We start from the raw sequence: 18162 nt of genomic DNA on the forward strand, positions 1-18162 counted from the left end.
ACCTCAGAAATCTGACCCTGAGGCTCCTGGCTGCTCCCCCAGGCACCTGCCAACCTTTCAACCCTTCACTGGCTGAGCATCTGGAAGGTGAGGAGGGGCAGACAAGGAGGCCAGGGTGGGCTGTTGTGAAGCCTGGACACGGTAACAGATAGGAATATGGAGTTGTCAGACTTCAGAGAGATTGTCAAACTGTTTTTCTCTTTTCACAAATCAAATACCAACTCCCCCTGCTCCTCCTCAAATTCTATAAATGTCTGTTGGTATCTGTTGTTACACGTCTGTCTCCTTCTCTGTCTGTTTTTTTCTTCACGTCAGTCCTTCCTCTGTCCGTCTTTTCTTTCTTTCTTCAACTGTACACACAGATCACGCAGGCTATGATGTATGCACAGCTGGTTTTGACAGAGCCGACCAGGAAACGTGTGGTTTACAGATCCCCTGTTGACATACTGATTTGACTAGCCTTTCACTTTTCAGGGACCTGGAATTTTAACAGCGAGGGGGCTATTGAGGTCGGACTCAGCATGTTTGACCACCATGGAAAACCACTCAAAATCTGCTACGTCCTGACTGACTTATTCACTGAATGGAAATGTCACATAGTATATAAAGCTCCATTCAAAATCATGGTTTCTTACCACACGTGCAACGGTCCCACACCTGCTCACACCATTTGTTACGAAGAATTTTGTGTCATTAGTCTCGCTAAAATGCTATTCCACACCTTGGTTTTATGGAAATAATAATATCACAGTTACAGACGGAGTGTAAAAAAAAATATCTGAAGTTACGCCAGCTTAAAGTTACAATTGAGAGCCAAAAGCTATGTTATATAGTTCGGTCCACTTCTCTCTCGTGATCCATAAGACAGATTTTAATGGTTCAAACCAGTGAACCATTACTTTAGGTTCAAAATGAAATCGTTTTTTAGGGATATGATCCCCACATTTCAGACTGTAAACCTGCAAGAGCTTTTTTTATAACATCTTGTATGACCATGTCTTTAATGGATTATAAATATACTTATAAAGTGTTACCATCTGCTTATAGCATTGTAGAATTATAAGGATCCTTAAATATATATACTCTATAATACTCTAAAAGAATAATCATAACATAATTTGACTTTTTATAATGACCTATAAGGTACATTATCTTAAAAGCTGATACTTGCTGGTGGTTTTGTGACATTTCAGATTTAAATATTATATTACTTTTTTTAAAGAAAATATTGTTCACTTTTAGTGTCTTAAAATCAGCTTTGAATGTATGACATAAACCTTAACCCCAGGTATGTTTTTACTTCCTTTAAAGCACCCAATGACAACTTACAGTAAGTCTTAATCAAATTATGATGCATAATAAAAAGGATTTAGGACTTATGGCAATTATAATACACCATGGTAAAAAAATACGTCAATTACAATTATGAAGTGTTATGATAAAGCCAGCAGAATGTAAGCTTAGCATAAAGATTAGTAGACGAGGGAAACACCCAGAAGCAGCGAAGTAGTTCAGCTCTTTTGTGCAAATTAAACAATCGTATAATAAAGAAGGAGCGTTTTAACGTCTTCAAAAAGAAAGATATAACCTAATGATTAAGTAGCTTTGTTCATGTTATACGTGGTAGGCTCTACCCAGCTAAAGCCTTATACTTAATGGAGAAACATGAAAGTGTCATCAATCTTTTAATTAAACTCGACGCAATAAAGGGAATAAGCATATTCTCTGGAATGTCTTATCATTCCTGAAATGCATCCTGTGACATCACAGCCTAGGGCCCTCTAATTGTCTCACTATTCACTGCATGCAGTTTGATTTATGCAATAAACTACTCAAGCATTGTACTCCGCCTCATTAACCAGAAAACAAAGTACAGTAAAGAAATCCAATACAGGAGGATATGCCACCGGAGTGTGAATGTGGAACAGAATTAGCCTTGTGTCTTCTTGCAGTGCACTTGTTTACAGTATGTGGCCATATGGGCTCTGTGTAGCATTACTGTCACCCCTCATTTATTATATTGAGGGAAGATGGCTCTGCTATGCCCCTCAAATCCTCTTAGCCAACATTTAACTGATTGATTTTTTTTCTTCTTCCCCTATTCAGATTGTCAATTTGATAAAAGCAGGAAGTTATAAATGATTAATGCGGTTCAGTCTAATGGGTAGATGGATGGATGAGAAAGTGAAACATAAATGTTTTAACAGTGGTCACGTCTGGAAGAATAATGTCTAGATGACGTTATTGAATTTAAAGGCAGGGCAAGCTATGTAAAATAAATGAATGACGTGAGTTTGATTCAATCCCTTCAACAAATCATCTGTTACATATGGAGAGACAGAAGTGAAGAGTTGTCACCTCTTGTGATAGTAATGTAGAGGTGTGTGCATATGAAGATAAATAGTTAATCTACTTCCTTAATCAAATAAAAAGTCTATAAAGTGTAGGTAGCAGCTGTAATAAACAGAGCTGGCAGCAGGAACACATTACATTCATGTTTTTTATTTCACCCCCTGCTTACTTCATTTCCATTGCAGGTTTCCATCCCAGAGATCCACGATTCAGCAGAATAGTTTTAAGCAGGTAGCCTATAAACAATGTTTAACACTTCAGGCTATAGAAACCGCATAGCAGGTTTTAACAAACAAATCAGGACTTTTGCACATGTGGTTTAGCTTCATGTTGTTTAAGACAGTTGTGTTAGCAGATTCCAACCGACTGGGTCCTGTTTGTTCTCCAGATGGCAGCACACACTGTCTCTCAGATTGCATATATCTCTTAGATCCGTCATAAATTCAGATCCCTCCTGCCCCCATCCTCTCCCACTGACCTATACTAAATGATGATCGTGGAGATTATGTATTGGTCATTCCAGCAGGTCTTTAAAATAATGCCCATGCTGTGTGCTTAATACTCAGTGCAGGGATTATGCAGACCCCTACATGTGGTGTTGTGGCTGCATACCTCCAGTCAGACTAAACCCAATCTGTTAGAGATTTGGACTAAAGAAGAGAGGTGCAGCAAGCACATGGGGGTGGGTGTAAGGCTGTGCCGTGATGTATTCATGCTTTACAGTGCATTCCACTTCTTCTACATCATGGGGGATCAGAGCTAAACCTCCCTATGGAGGCAGTTTTTTTTTATCTGTGTGTATTAATACGTTAAAAAAAAAGAACCTTGGCTTGTGTCAAGGCTGTGCCCTTTATCATTTCTTTTTTCTCAATTCTATTTTTTTCCTACATTTTTATTTTCCCTTTGTGGTTGAGGCAAACCCTTATCCCCCCCTAGTTTCCCCTTGAATGTTGGTCCAATTAAACACACATGTGGATTTTCATATTGAAGCTCATAAAAGGTAAACGCCAGCGATTTACATGACATTTACATAAGGAATGCTAAGCACCTACACATGTGAGGTGTTAATATCTTTATCAAAAGCAGATGGTAATCACTATTCATTATTCTTCCAGGGGGGCTCATTGAGTAAGCATCTCTTAAGTCAGGCACACGTCTGTTGTTTTAATTGTCATTGGCCAATAGGTGGCGTCCTTTGCACTTTACACATCACAACTCATGTTATATTCAGCATATAAGATGCCATGTATTACATACATACTATATAATATGTACATATTTTATGGCTTGTTATCATGCATTTTATTGCACGTGTGTACAATAAAGTTTTATCTGTGGTTATAAATACATATAAATCCATCCATACACATAAGAGACCCCTTGGCAAAAAATATGCTTTTAAGTAGAATCCAAAACTTGAAAAATGGGGCCAACATGTGAAAGGTTGCTGTAATCTGAGTAATTTATTATCGTAGTTGTCAATGACAATCAATCCAAGGTTGGAATGTAATATGGTTATCGTTTAAAAAAATATATATATGATGTCAATGATTTAAAATGTTCCCCTATTTTTTCTTATTGCCTCACACCACCTTGTATTTCATAGACAGTCTGATCCTTCAAAAGCAAAGACAGAACATGTCCTTTAAAATTGGAAACTTAATAACCAAAAAAGGCTGGTGATATATACTTCTATAAAAGTAAGGGATCCATAAAAGCAAATCTGTTAGAGTTTAGGAGATTTGGAAAATGATGCCAATTTTTCCAGTTTCACATTTCAGGACTCTGTGCTTGCCAATATGCTATAAAGAATGGCTATTTGTATGGAAAATGGGTCCAATTATTTTCCTTTCCAAATAAAGAATATTCTGACCACTGCAATAGCTGCAGTGTGTTCGGATAGCTAGATCTGAGGTTCTACTAGGTCTTGCTGCGCCCTAGTGGCAAACCAATGTAAATTCAGCTGTAGAGGTAAAAAAAAAAAGTGAATAAAACAGAACCAACAAAGTGTTTTTATAATTTAAACAATTTGTATTTATTCAGTGTTTATTTTCTTAATCCATTTTTCTTTTGCGAATAATCTGCCAGCAGCTATATTTTATATGGATTTATTTTGCTAATAGTTTCATAAGAAGCACTGCTCATTCACTTATAATCAAGCAAGATTAAAAAAAAAAAAAACTTTTTACTGTCGGCAAATGAATCAATGCTGTTATCAGTCAAACCACACACGCATAGAGACACACACACACACACACACACACACACACACACACACACACACACACACACACACACACACACACACACACACACACACACACACACACACACACACATCAGACTCATGTATTTGAAATACAAAACAGCAATGCACAAACAGAACAGTGGAAACTAGTAATTAGCTGTGCAGCAGAGGTATAATTGGAGTTTTTAATTACAGTATTGCCCCATTGTTCCTCTCTATCTCTAATTTACCACATTTACATCCCAGTAAAACAACAACTTTGGTTGGGATCAAAATGGGTGATTGACAACAAACAAATAGATGTGGTTAAAACCAAGTTTACCATAAGATGCAATCAAATAGACAAGGCATTTTTTCATAGGGTTCATATCTCTAAAACAAAGAGTTTTTAAGCTTTTAACATTATAGGCATGAAACAACAAAGTAAACGCTTCTACAGTAAGGACGACATTGTGTGGCGCTGTATCTACATAAGCTTTATAAATGTATGCATTTAGCCTGTCTACAACAGCAAGCATCAAAGATATAATTACATATAATGTGCTGGATAAACCGAACACTACTTAAGCATTAACTCTTGCAAAAATGCATATAACAAAAATGTAAGAAACTTAATTACATTGCATATTTGTTGCTATAGAAACATTTTTCTTATACAAAGTAAATGAAATACAAAACAAAAATCGCTGAGATGTCTAACTTTTTGCTCTAGCTGAGTAAATACTTCACAATTACCGTTACATTCCAAACTACCATTTGACTTCAGGTCTGCCATCAGTTGTTATTTAAATTAGAACCGCGAGCCTGGATGGTGACCCTCCTGACCGGAGTCTGATCTGCGTTTCGATTGGCTACCAGCTCCTGCAGCTGCAGGGCCCCTCCACCAATAAAACAGAACGCCGGGCACACAGGGCCGGAGCAATCCACGTGACCTTCCCACAGAGGTCGCAGGGAGTGGGCATCGTAGAAGGTGACGCGGCCCTTTTCAAAGTCAAGGCACACGCCGAGCCGGGGGGGCAGTGGGTAGGTGACGCCCGTGGGTGAGGAAGAGCCGTTGCCGTTGGTAATGTGATCTCGGTTACCGTTCCCATGGCTACTGTGGTGGTGGTGGTTGTTGTGCTGGGGCAGGTATATCTTACCCATCCCCATTGTGAGGAAGCAGAAGGGTGGAGCAGAGTCCAGAGCATCCTCTGCTCCGCTGTCATGACCACTGTCAGGGTCGTAGCTGGAGAGAGAGCAGTGTGAGAACAATGAGGGCTTTAACTATTGTTATGGATAAGTCATCTCTGGCACACTTCCTCATGCCTTTCTTAGCCAGCTTCAGTAATCTGAACAATGTTACGTGACAATTGGAACTAGGTGTTTTTTTTAGAACTTGCTTTCCCAGTTTTACCGGGTGACTGGCCCTTGTTTCCGTAATCTGATAAACAAATACCTGAACTGCCTGCTTTGCCTGCATCTGGGTTTTATCTCTGTTGCCTCACACTCACCAACAAACACATTTTATTGTATCCAATGTTTGCGTTCTGAAATCTAAAAAGCAATACATCAAACACACAAAAAGCTGAATATTCCCCCCAAAATAAAGTGGGACATACTATAGATTAACCCAATTAAGGGACATTACATATTTACCTATTACAGGGATTCATTAAATGCACCTGATTACATACTACTATTTCTTTGAATGTTGTCAGATATTTTTTGATTCTAGATACTTACCGGGGACTGGCCATGTCTTGAGGAAGGTGAAACCACTCCTGCAGCTTAGACTCAAGACCGACTCCCACCTGTTGATAAGAACAAAACAATATATTTTAAGTTGACATTTAAATAAACATTTATCTTGTAGCAAATCTTCACCTAACCAATTGATTCTTATTTATGATTTGTTAAAAAGCATGTTATTGATTTTTCCAAAAGCATCTTCACTAGATGATAGTCCTTTCTCTCAATTTACACAAGTACTGTACATAGATACAATTTGAAGTACTTTACACAATTATTTAAATGTCCTACTTTATACTTATACTTCAATTTCCTACTTTATACTCCAATTAATTTATTATGTTTAATTAAATTACAGCTTTACATTTTCACGACTAGATTGTACATTTGTAATACAAAATAAAATAAACAAACAGTTCCCATGTATTGTTATAGGCTGAAGTGAAACTTTATTAATCCCTTGGTGAAATTAACAAGCTACCTAGCACAGTATATACTAATAACAAAAATCCACTTTCAACAGTTTCAAGATTGAAGGGATCAATGTTCAGATTATTGAACTTTTACTTTCACAGAGTATATACAATACCATTCCTTTGTTTTTTATTACCTTCACTAGGTAGGACCCAGGCTCCACTGAGCAGGCCCAGTAGTGTCGTCCCTGTGTAATAGCAACATCTCCCACCAAGAGGTCTGAGGTCAGGTGACAGGAAGTGAGGGCCTGGTCAGCGGCCTGCAGGAGAGAGAGACCCGGGACGCTGCGAGCACAGCGCTGCTCTTTACTGACCACCAGCCGGTCGGCGTGGAGACCCCAGCGAGAGTCCAGGTAGAAGTTGAGCACTGGGAGGAGACAAGGAGATAGGACACAGCAAACAGAGGAAAAGGGAGGAAAAAGAGACAGGTGCAAACAGAAATTACATATAGGGGTTTTAGTAGCATAAGGAGAAAGGAGGCGACAGAGGAAAGTGGAACAGATTTACAGTCAGAGCAGCAAGGAGAGAAATCAGGACAAAATGAAGCCATCGAGAGGAGAGACTATAGGGGAGAGGAAAAGAGAGCTTCATGCGCCTCCTTCCAGCACTGGAAGACAAAGGACCCTCGTACATAAACTGATGACTCAGAGTAAATTACAGAAGGTGTCACAAAGAAGCTCTTGCTGTGGGGAGTGCAGATTTTTCCAAAGGATGTACATTACACTGAGGAAAACATACTTAACAGCAGGAAGGAAAAACAGCCTACAAGGACACAAGGAATTCATCAATCACTCAACTCGACCACTGAAAAGCCTCGGATCTGAATCCGATCCATGTTGTTAAGCTTCAAGTCTTAACAAACTGCAAACCTCATCAGCTCCCAGACAGATCTTGTTATGGGAGGTAGAGTGGGAGGCACAGGAGTGAGGGCTTGTTTAAATGGGGGTTGAAGCACAGATGAGCACAAAAAGAAAGAGGAGAAGCGTCTAGGGGCACAGAAGGGCGGTCAAGAGATGTGAATGCACTTCTTACGTTCCGTAGGAGGCATGTAGGTTGGCAGCGTGGAAGGAGCGATGACAAGTGCAAAGCTGTGACATGGAAATGAGAGAAATATGAAGTAGTAATGAGTCATAAAGTGAGGATGTGATGGAAGTTAAGAAAATGAAATTGGAAAAAAAAGAAAATGGGCAGAAAAGAAAGAGTGAATTGTTTGCTGCACATCATGGTAACATCCAACATGCTTTTTAATAATAGTAGTAGGTGTGAAGAGATGGGTGACAGCAACCACTGCTTGCTGTTTGGATGTAATGAGATTATTTTGTAGCTGTCACTGTCTTATATGTCATTAACTAAATGTTGTAGAAAGACTCTTGCATAGTAAAGGGGAGATACAAAAAAATGTATAAAAGATTCTGGATACTTTGTGCAGGTTGGGGATGACCCTTCTAGGATCTTCATCTTCACCATGGAGAAAGTTCAACGCTATCCCAGTTTTGAGGCTGTTTTCCTCACACTAAAACAGTATTGTAATCACAAAGATAATTGCTGAGATTTGGGATTGCACTGACATTTCTATAAAGAAGTCCAATGAAGCAAGAAACAAGAGCAGAATCATACAATCGTACAAGTTTAAAATTATACCCCGAGGAAAAATTACCCAAACTGTCATGATACAAGCAACTCACATTTTACAGTCCAACTTTAACCTATTGTTCTAACCATATCTAAATAAATCACTACGGAAAAGTGTTTTGCTTTTAAGTATTCCCCCAACAGACTTAATTGTAGCACTGACAACTTGTTTCAATGTTCACATGTACTTTTATGTTAAGTGCAAGGCTATCATAAAACTATAAACAAATACAAATAAGACAAGTTGTTAAAAATAACCAAGTGTTCATCATTTCAAATTCAACCGCTTATCTTAGAAATGTGTGAATTACAAATGCCTAAATCAAGGCTTCAAATGGCAATGTCCAGTGCGACGGCACTGTTAAATGCTGACTTTGTGCCAGTACAAAACATTGGCACTAGCATACTTACAGTACATGAAGTACAGCCATCATCAATGTGTATTTAGCTTATTTTATTTCAAATATTTGTGTTTTCAAACCCTCTTTGCGTATTTTTTATAGTCTTGCCTTTTTCTTTTGTTTCTTGTCTTTTTGAAAGTTGCCTTTATTTTGAGTTCCCTTGTGTTGATCTGCCAAGGTTTGCCTCAAGAGGGAGGATAATCTGATTTCTGCTGGTGGGAAATTAGTGTTTTGATAGTACACTTCAAAAATTCTACAATCTTAGTCATGCGTTTTTCAAAGATCTACTGTGTGATGTCGTTTTATTGACCCTGATTCCCACAGCACTTTCCCAGCTTAATTGTTGATGTTTGTGGACTTTTAAAGCACTGAGCTTAATTTGGATTCTTATGCTTGTTCTTTGCAAACTGTTTCCTACAGTATTTTGCTAGGGGTTGAATCGTATTAAGGTGCATTTCCTACAAACTAAATGACACATTCACCAGGGCAGATACACCTCTGTTTGGGTATCCCCGAGGCAAACTTAAAGTTACCTTATTAATGATTAAGTAAACAGTTCTGTGTGTACACTCACCTGGTGCAGGCGGGGTGTGCAGGTATACCTCCTCGCTGTACTCCCCATAGCCCGCCTTGTTGCAGCCTCTCACCCGCAGGACGTACACACTGTCCATCTCCAGCCTGTCGATCACAGCGCTCGTCCCGCTCACTTCATCCAATCGCTGCCAGCCCCAGCGGGCGGCGGCCAATCCTCCCCTGACCCCACCTCTAGAGGCTCCTCCTGGTACCACACCCCGACGACGATACTCCACAGAGTAGTGCCAGGCCGGTGCAGATTCTTGGGGCAGTCGCCAGCAGAGGAACAGCTGGTCATAGGCCATGGTGTGCTGGGTGTCAATCACTGGAGCCACTGGAGCTGTGAGGTTTTAAAGGGACACATAAGTCTAATTGTTATGTTCATACTTCTATTCTGGGTCTCTACTAGGACAGATTTACATACATTTTCCTCATACTGTCTTTCTGAATGTACCTTTATGCACTCTCTGTCAGAAACGCTCTGTTTAGCGCATGTATCTTTAAGCCCCCCAACTGAAAAAGCCCAGCTTTATTATCGACAAGCAATATTTTTTAAAAAGGTAGTATTCTGTATTTTCTGTGGGTGGAGATACTCAGATGGGGGGTGGTATATTCTAATGAGCCTAATTGTGAATTAGGAAGGGGGCCATATATGAATGGCTTATTAGATCACATGTTTTATGACTTAGAAAACCCACAAAACACTGACTGGGTTGCCATATTTCACAGTTTGTGGGTTAGTCGGCACTCCAGACACCCAAATGTATTTTACACAGGCACTAAAAAAGTGAGATTTTCCTAATATGTCCCCTTAAATGTACACGACAAACTCAAATCTAGACAAATCTAAACCTTCACTTATTTTACTGGCTTACACTTACTGCATTTCTGCAATAGATCTAAGGAATATAAGAAAGTAATCAAAAGGCTTCTGTCTTTTTGTCCTCCACTTTCTTTCTCAACCTCCCACCTTTCACTTCCTCCCATCACTCCCCTTCTCACCCTTTATAAAGGTCAAATCCGTCAGGAGTTTGAGTTCTTTGGAGACTTCCAGCTGGAAGTGTCTGAAGGATGGATCAGCAGCCAGAGTGAAATGCTGGAGATTCTCGATTGCTTTGCTGAACCTGGTGCGGTGAAAAAAAGGGAAAGCTCAGTTCATTGCTGCTTTTGGACTTTTTATGGGATATGTTGAAAAGAAGACATCTGTATTTATCTTTGAACAGTTGCAACTTATTTCCCAACGATCAACAAGGAACTAAACTCTGTTCAATCAAGTGAAAAAGTGATTCCAGATAGTCATATGATAAACCTGTTATGGGTCTGGCGTGCAGCCTGTACAAAGCAGGGCTGGTCTGTTTCCTTCAGCAGTTCCTGGGTAAACGCCATGAGCCCTGCATGTTCCATTAATCCACGTCGCTCCAACACTTGAGCAGACAACGCCTCGCCTCGTTTCTTCCGTGTGGACTCCAGAGCCTGAGTGAGCGAAGAGTGGCGCTCGGCCAGAGCTGCTGTCAGATCTCTGATGCTCTGAGCCAGTTGCTCTCTGGCTGACACACTGTTTACCTGGTGATCAATCACAGGGGGATACCTTTAAATATTTGATAATACCCAGCAGATAAGAGCCATTAAGTTGATTCAGAAACCCTTCATTGAAACAGTTTTGCATTCATACAATCAGGGTTACAAATGAGAATGTTATAATGGATAGATTACTGCTGTGCACTCTATAATATTGAATATAATAAAAGTGTATTGAATGAAATGCCTCTTAGTAGCTAGTATTTTCATTTATATCAAATTATAATGTAGTTGGCAGATATAGGAACATTGATATTGTTTTTGTCTACAACTACAATATACCGTAACTCCTCATTATTAATACATAAACAGATGATGAATTACAGAACAAAATATAATAATCAAGCAGAATTTCTTAAATTGTTTTATCAATACTAGGAATATGTTTAATATATGTATGAATCAGAACTCTTAAAACATGTTGTATTTATCTGGAAATACTTGTTGTTATTCTCATGACAGCTGATGAAGGCCATGTGAGGCAGCTGAGAGCACCAGCAGAAATCTTAAGAAGGTCTGCTTGAGTTTTGATAACATTTGTAATGCAATTTAACCAACTTTTAAAATAGGTATAAAAAGAAAACGGTGATAAAAATCATAAAGTGGACTTTTATACACACATTTGAAATGCTCTTCACGAGGATTAATAACTTTGTTGTTGTTGACATTTTAGCAAAAAGTGATTACAATTTCATTACAGTGTGTTATAAACAATGCATTATTTATTTATTCAATGCTTACATATGGGAATGCTTGAATTACATTTTTAGCAGGATTATATTTAGTCAACTTTCAACAAGTGTGAGTAAGGTCCCAAAGGAACATGTGAATTGAGTTGTCTGTAAAATGAGCTTGTCAAATCCAATCTGTTGACAGGAACCTCAACAGTGTTATGGTGTTTAGCTGCTGACTGGTGTAAATGTCATGTTCAGCAACATTTTGTCAGTCAGCCAAAAGTAATAATCACCTCAGTCTGAGTGATGGAGCTCTCCAGCTGGGTAATCTGAGACAGCACTGTGTCCTGGTTGGACTGAATGTAGTTCATCTCCTTTGTAATCTTCTCCTGTCAAAGAGACAACAGAAACACAACATACACACAACAAATGCACATCAGACGGCTTGATTTTTACACAGAGCAGTATATTCACTCTCCATCAGCCCAACTACACGCTGTGATACATTAATATCCGCTTCTTTTTAACATTTTCAAATTAGGTTGATTTCAATAAATATCAAACATGCATACTGTTGAGAAATATACCTTTATTCAACAATTATTATATTGCCCTTTAATAACATAAAAGTATCATTTTAAATTATGTTAACTAAGGTTGCACGAAATGGAGAAAAATATGATTAAAACAAATATTAAAATGCCAGCACAAAACACACAAACTCAGTTCTGTCTTTTTTGGAAATTATTTTTCCGACATCACTAAACAAAACTAACATTGAACATAACACAGAAGGCACCAATAAAATGTTTGATAGAGTTTCATTTTCAGAAGTTTATTTTAATGTCACTTCCGTTCAACTAACTAAAAAAATCCTGAGTGCAATATTGCATTCTATCTCATTTAGATCAACTCAGTCAGACTCAGACTCGTACCTTTAGGGCTTGGTATGCGTGGGCCACTGGCAGCACTTTGTGTCCGGTGTGGATGCGGCGCAGCTTGCAGAGCGGGCAGAGTAGCCGCTGACAGGACCGACAGTAGAACTGCAGTTTCTCCTGGTCGTGCTCTGGACAGGTCAGAACCTGAGGACAAGAGCCACATTAAATCTAAATTGTGTATCTGAAGCACGTCGCAAGGCCAGTCTTTTGTTTAAGTCTTAAGGCAACAGCAGTCAAGATATCCAGAAAAAAGCAATTGCATAGGCTTTTTTATTTTTATTAGATCTTGAAAAACATCAGGGCTTGGTACCACTTCTAAAGGGATTTAACAACCATCCTGTTAAATATATAATTTCTGAAACTTTAATGATCAGTTAGAGGCCATTTGCCTCTTTAGGGTTGCCTAGTTGTGATAAATCATCCTCTATCAGGTTAACAATTGCTTAATATTTTTACGTGGCTCTTAATCAGGAAGTTCTTCAAATAAAACCAACCAAAAATAAATGTATCAACAGCTCTGGTTATGAGACACTAAGTTAATTCTCTCTTTATATACACTTAATCTATAATTATGTTTTCTAACTACAGGTGTGTGGCTTATTAAAAAATGACCAACATTTACAAGTTAATAATTCAAACATAACGCCAATTAAAGAAATGTCAAACATGTTTTATAGTTTACTTACACCTGATCTGTAAGGTATTATTAAAGATGTATTGACCATTAATGAAGCCATTATTTAAGACATTTTACAAAGTTTTACCAAGAATGTAAAAAAATTGTGATTTTTAAAACAGGGTTAGGTTTCTAGTTTCTTCTTGCAGTATGATAAAGCTTATGATATATTCATATTCAATATAATAAATTGTACTTGTCCTGTTTTCATACCTTTGGTCTGAAGTTGAGAGTAGGTGGGATATGTTCATGTTGTGCCCGTGGTGTCCCCCAAGGGTGATACAGCTTGAAACACTCGTTACAGAAATTGGACCTGCAGTCAGCGCAGCCCTTGGTGGCCTCCAGAGCCTGAGGAGGCTTACAAAACTGGCACATGATAGCCACACTGCCCAGACTCACTGTGTGTCTGTACCTGGTGGAGGGGTGGAGAGAAAACAGATTGTGTTAGCCTTTGTATAGGGCTTCTTCTAAAGTGGTTGAGTAACTTGTATTAAGCGTCATCTACCAAAACATAAAATGAAAGGTTGTAGAAGCTTTCGAAATGAGAGCGCAAAGGGTTCACTGTGAAACATTGAGCCAAACAGTATTGAATAGGTGATAAAGTACGCAGAAAACAACTAGACTGTGGCAGCACTCAGTCAGTAGCTACAGTATGCAGTGCACGCTCTGCAGGATTCCTCAACAGCTTAGTTTCTGCTGATTAATCTCAATTGGAAATGTTTCCACACCCTCTGGTTTTCACACCCAATCATTCCATTTGTGTATCTTTGGCTTCAGAACATAATATGTGTGTTTCTCGGGTTGTACCTTTCCACTATGCGCTCCAAGGTGAGGTTGCGCAGACAGTCAGTAAGGCCTTTCTCTCCCAGCTCTACATCTTGGCCGCAGGGGACGCAGGGGAACATCATCACCAGGGGGGGGGCCTCCTTACGCCGTCGCCCTTGATACGTGCCATAGCCCGGAGACCGGGGCATGGATGGCGAAGGCAGGTGGGGACCTCAAACCAAACAGAAAATCCAGTTATGATCAGCAGGAGACAGAAAATGACAGGATAGCTTTTCCTTACATAGATATTTTGATCATTGACTTAGAGTAACATCAAGATTGGGTTTAGGTGTAAATAGAATAATTTGCATGTCAATCCAAAGGGCCTCCATTTTTATCCAAAGAAGACATAAATGTCCCCTCAAGAGATTTGATTAAAATGACGAATGACAAAGTACTTCCTACCTGAGCGCAGCACGCGGTCAATAGGTCGCTGCTCAGATTTAGGTGTAGGCCTTCGAACCTGACGCGGTGAGCGGGTGTTGGGTGTTGAGGCGGGGGAGTTGGGCTCCGGGGGAAGATCTGGGGGCGGATAGCCGTTTGCCACCAACACCTCTGAGGCACACATGAGGCAGACGCTGTGCTGGCATGGAAGCACCACGGGCTGTTTGACTATGTCCTTACACACACTGCAATGCAACTCCTGCTCAAGGCTCTTCATGTTAGACTGTGAGGCACAGAGGAGAGAGATTAGGGTATGCACACATAAGAACACAAATGTGCATAAACAGCTTTTGAGTGGACATGTAACACTTGCATTTGTTAATACTAATGCTGAAATAATACCTCAATTCTTTTTTATGATAGCAAAACCTTCTTTTTAGCACCTAACTGTGAGATATGTTTTCTTGTTTGTTTTTTCAAAAACCCCTTATAAAAGTAGCCAAAGATTTCAAATGTAACATTTTATCTCAACACAAGCATATAATAACTTAAGTCCAAGATTTGCAACACTTTCATTTGACTAAGAAAATATCTAATAAAAAAAGTCAAGCCGAAACTCAATACCAGTTTTCTGAACAGTCAGAACACCTTTCAGTCTGTAGCCTACTTCTGAGGAGATTCAGCATCATAGGAAATGAATTGAGAGAGAGTGAGGGACCGGGCAATGTGAAAAGCTATCAAAGACATGTGACATAGGCCATCATTCTTGTTAAATATGGATAAAGACCAGTCATTAATTATTCAACCACTGCACAGATTGCATCCCTTAAATTGCAGCACTGCATATGAACATGAACTCTTTAGCCAGTTGTCGCTTATGCTTTTGTATAATCATGAGATGTTGCAGCCTTTTCCTGACTTTATGACATTTAAAACAAAAAAAATCCTTTTAGAGGTAAATGTGGCATTTTGGTAAATGGGACAACATTCACAGTGCATTAGAATGTTCACTGAGAATACTTTAAACTGTTTAGGTCATTTGATCGCTATTCACCATATAATCCAGAGCTGATTGGTTTCTTGTATTTAGAGGAGTGCTGCACAAGAATACCTCAATGCTGAACCAGCACCTTGTAAGCACAGTGGCCCAAGCTGGAGATGGTGGGGGTGTGAAAGCCACCCCACTGGAGCAGTTGGCGTGTCATAGGCCTGCTGCTCAAGGACACGGGTTTGACTGAAAAGGACACACTGGCTGCACAGACCCACAGCTACAGTGTCACCACACGAATATACTGCCTCAATGAGAAGGACCTGTTCCCTTATCCATACCCTAGTATGTGTGATAAATGCTCTAGTTTTTTTGTGTTCAGTCAGCATTTGTTAGTGCAGCACACAGGAGGAGTATTACACTTTCTGTCATATTGCTACAGAATGGCCTGCTGGCTTTGTGGATGCCTTTGAAATGCAACCTCAACCTTAAACTGTTGCAGTGTAAGCTGCAAAACATGAACATCACTGACACTGTGAGTTAACTTCAAAAACAGGACAAGACAAACTGCCTGCTGCATTGGGGGTTTGGGGATTTGGTCACTTTGGTGTGATAAGATAGCATCGGGACAGCTTAGCACACCGGAGACCACTGTTAAAACCACTGAGTCTGGGGGTGTGGATGCAGAAGCAGTAGGGATTAAATACAGGGGATCACTATATTCCTGCATGATCTCTTGATTTTATTAAGCACTCACATGATGTTAACACAGTTATTATATAAAAAAAATAGATTGATGAAAGCTAAATAGTCCAATAAAATAACTGCTACACGTTTTCAGATGACCCAGAAAGAGGCTACAGCAGCATGGTAAAAAATGATAGACCCATTCTGAAACGTTACATTGGATTAATTGGATAAATCAAAAATAACCTACTTTCTCCATCAGCCCACCTCAGTCTCTCTGTGTCATTCTCCAATGTCAACTCCGGCCTGCCCTTCTCTCATCCACTAGCAAATGTAGCGTATTTCTTTTTCAGGATATTGCAATTCCAGCTGGCTATGTACACCACGCGAGCCTGTGGCCCCGCTGTATCCATCTTAAACGGATAGTGCGCATTGCTAAAGCTGAGCCCAGCGAGGTGGAGGCGTAAAACAGGCGATGCGACAGGGCATCCTTACCTTCACCTGGAATCTAGGCGCCATAGCAGTAGACTACGTGTATATATGCAGCATCAAGAGAGCGCTGTCTCTGGGAAATAGGGGAGGGGTTTGAGGCATCGCGAGGAATGAGCAAGAAAGATGGGGTCTAGATGAGAGGCTGGTGGCAGCAGCAGCAAAAGATGCTGTACATTATATCCCAAATTGTTGGTGAAGGCAACGTTAACATGCATCTAGTCAGCCCACAATGGTGTATTGTAACCATCTCTGTTTTGTTTTAACCCTATACCGGCTGGTGCAGCCACACAACCAGATGTCCTGCATCCCGTCTCCATGGAAACCCGTTCACCCCCCCACCCCCCAAAAAAATAAAATTTGTAATTTGTGGCTGCAACCACACTGTTTTTGCATTTGATGATGTTTAAAACAACCTTGTTTCAAATTGTAGAAAGAGCATTGTTTTTCTGACATTTCAGAGGAGGAGTTCAGTCTGGTGTACCGAGGCATTTTTAGGAACATTAACAGCATCACTAGCCTGCATAACGAAATATTTTACAATTCCATGATAGAAAATGAATTCAGATTATCTAAGCAATGTTTTTTTTTTATAATCTTGGTAAAGAAAATGATATGAAGGCCCATTCACATACATTGTCCGCAGTTGAAACATTGAGACAGCCTACAACCAGTTAAGTCTGTTCTCTATTCATAAATGCATGTATTTTAATAAGAGTAAAGAAGAATATTATGTAAAAATACATCCATTGACAGCAGAACATGGATACTCACACTCATACGAACCAATACCTCCATCGTTGTTGTTTTAAAATCCATCTCTGCCATTTTCTGAAAATAGCCACCTCCTGATTTCATCATCTGGATATAAAACGCGATGTATCTATTCCATACACCACAAGGTACATATCAAAACACTCAAGGCTAATATGCAACCTTTGTGGATAGCACAATCTATGCCGGTATACCGTTTAGTAAATCCTTCGTTTTCTGGTGATTCTTCAAAAGAGACTCGGTCTGCGCGTTTTTACGCACGCAAAAAAACGCTGGAGCATCAACCTATGTTGGGCTGTCGAAACAGATATTGTAATAGAAAGACAACGATTTCTGTATTGGTTGTTAACGTCAATGTACATTCACACTTACAGATGCCTGTGGCTTATTTCTTCACCCAGACATCCCGCCCCCCACCCTTCCCTTCCCATCCCGCACCGGATGCCTTCAAATGATGTGGCACAGCAGGGTAGAAGCTTGATGTCATAGGAGGGGAGAAACGGTCTGCATCCTCAATTATAAAACAAATATACATTTATATAATATCTTTCTGTTTCCTCAGGACAACACCTCCGACCATTCATTTAAAGGCTGCGTTAAACGTTGCAGGATACTCAGAAAATATGGTAAAATTAGACATATAGGTCACAATGTTTTGTATAACTGTTATAACAGAAAGTGTAATTACATAAAGGGGAATTGGCCTGTTTTGTCAGCCGTGAAAAAAAGACATTCAGTTCCT

The 18162-nt window shown here is 39.6% G+C and overlaps 1 protein-coding gene across 4 annotated transcripts; it reads right to left on the minus strand.

Annotated features, from left to right (window-relative positions):
- Window positions 1-4388: 4388 nt before the first annotated feature.
- trim46b (tripartite motif containing 46b) lies at window positions 4389-17804 on the minus strand. 4 transcript variants are annotated; one of them, XM_010780653.1, is made up of 12 exons: window positions 17421-17804; window positions 14504-14765; window positions 14081-14270; window positions 13487-13685; window positions 12595-12741; window positions 11953-12048; window positions 10717-10970; window positions 10410-10531; window positions 9409-9747; window positions 6939-7168; window positions 6323-6390; window positions 4389-5825 (listed from the first exon to the last, which is right to left on the minus strand). In XM_010780653.1, exons 1-12 carry the CDS (start codon window positions 17505-17507, stop codon window positions 5375-5377), a joined length of 2445 nt encoding a protein of 814 aa, XP_010778955.1. In that variant the 5' UTR covers window positions 17508-17804; the 3' UTR covers window positions 4389-5374. The 4 variants fall into 4 exon arrangements, with proteins under 4 accessions (XP_010778955.1, XP_010778956.1, XP_010778957.1 ...); XM_010780654.1 differs by lacking the exon at window positions 17421-17804 and adding an exon at window positions 16653-16873; XM_010780655.1 differs by lacking the exon at window positions 17421-17804 and adding an exon at window positions 16408-16480.
- Window positions 17805-18162: the final 358 nt, after the last annotated feature.

This window comes from Notothenia coriiceps, unplaced genomic scaffold (genome assembly GCF_000735185.1).
Source record: "Notothenia coriiceps isolate Sejong01 unplaced genomic scaffold, NC01 NC01_scaffold00022117, whole genome shotgun sequence".
Classification (NCBI taxonomy): Eukaryota; Metazoa; Chordata; class Actinopteri; order Perciformes; family Nototheniidae; genus Notothenia; species Notothenia coriiceps.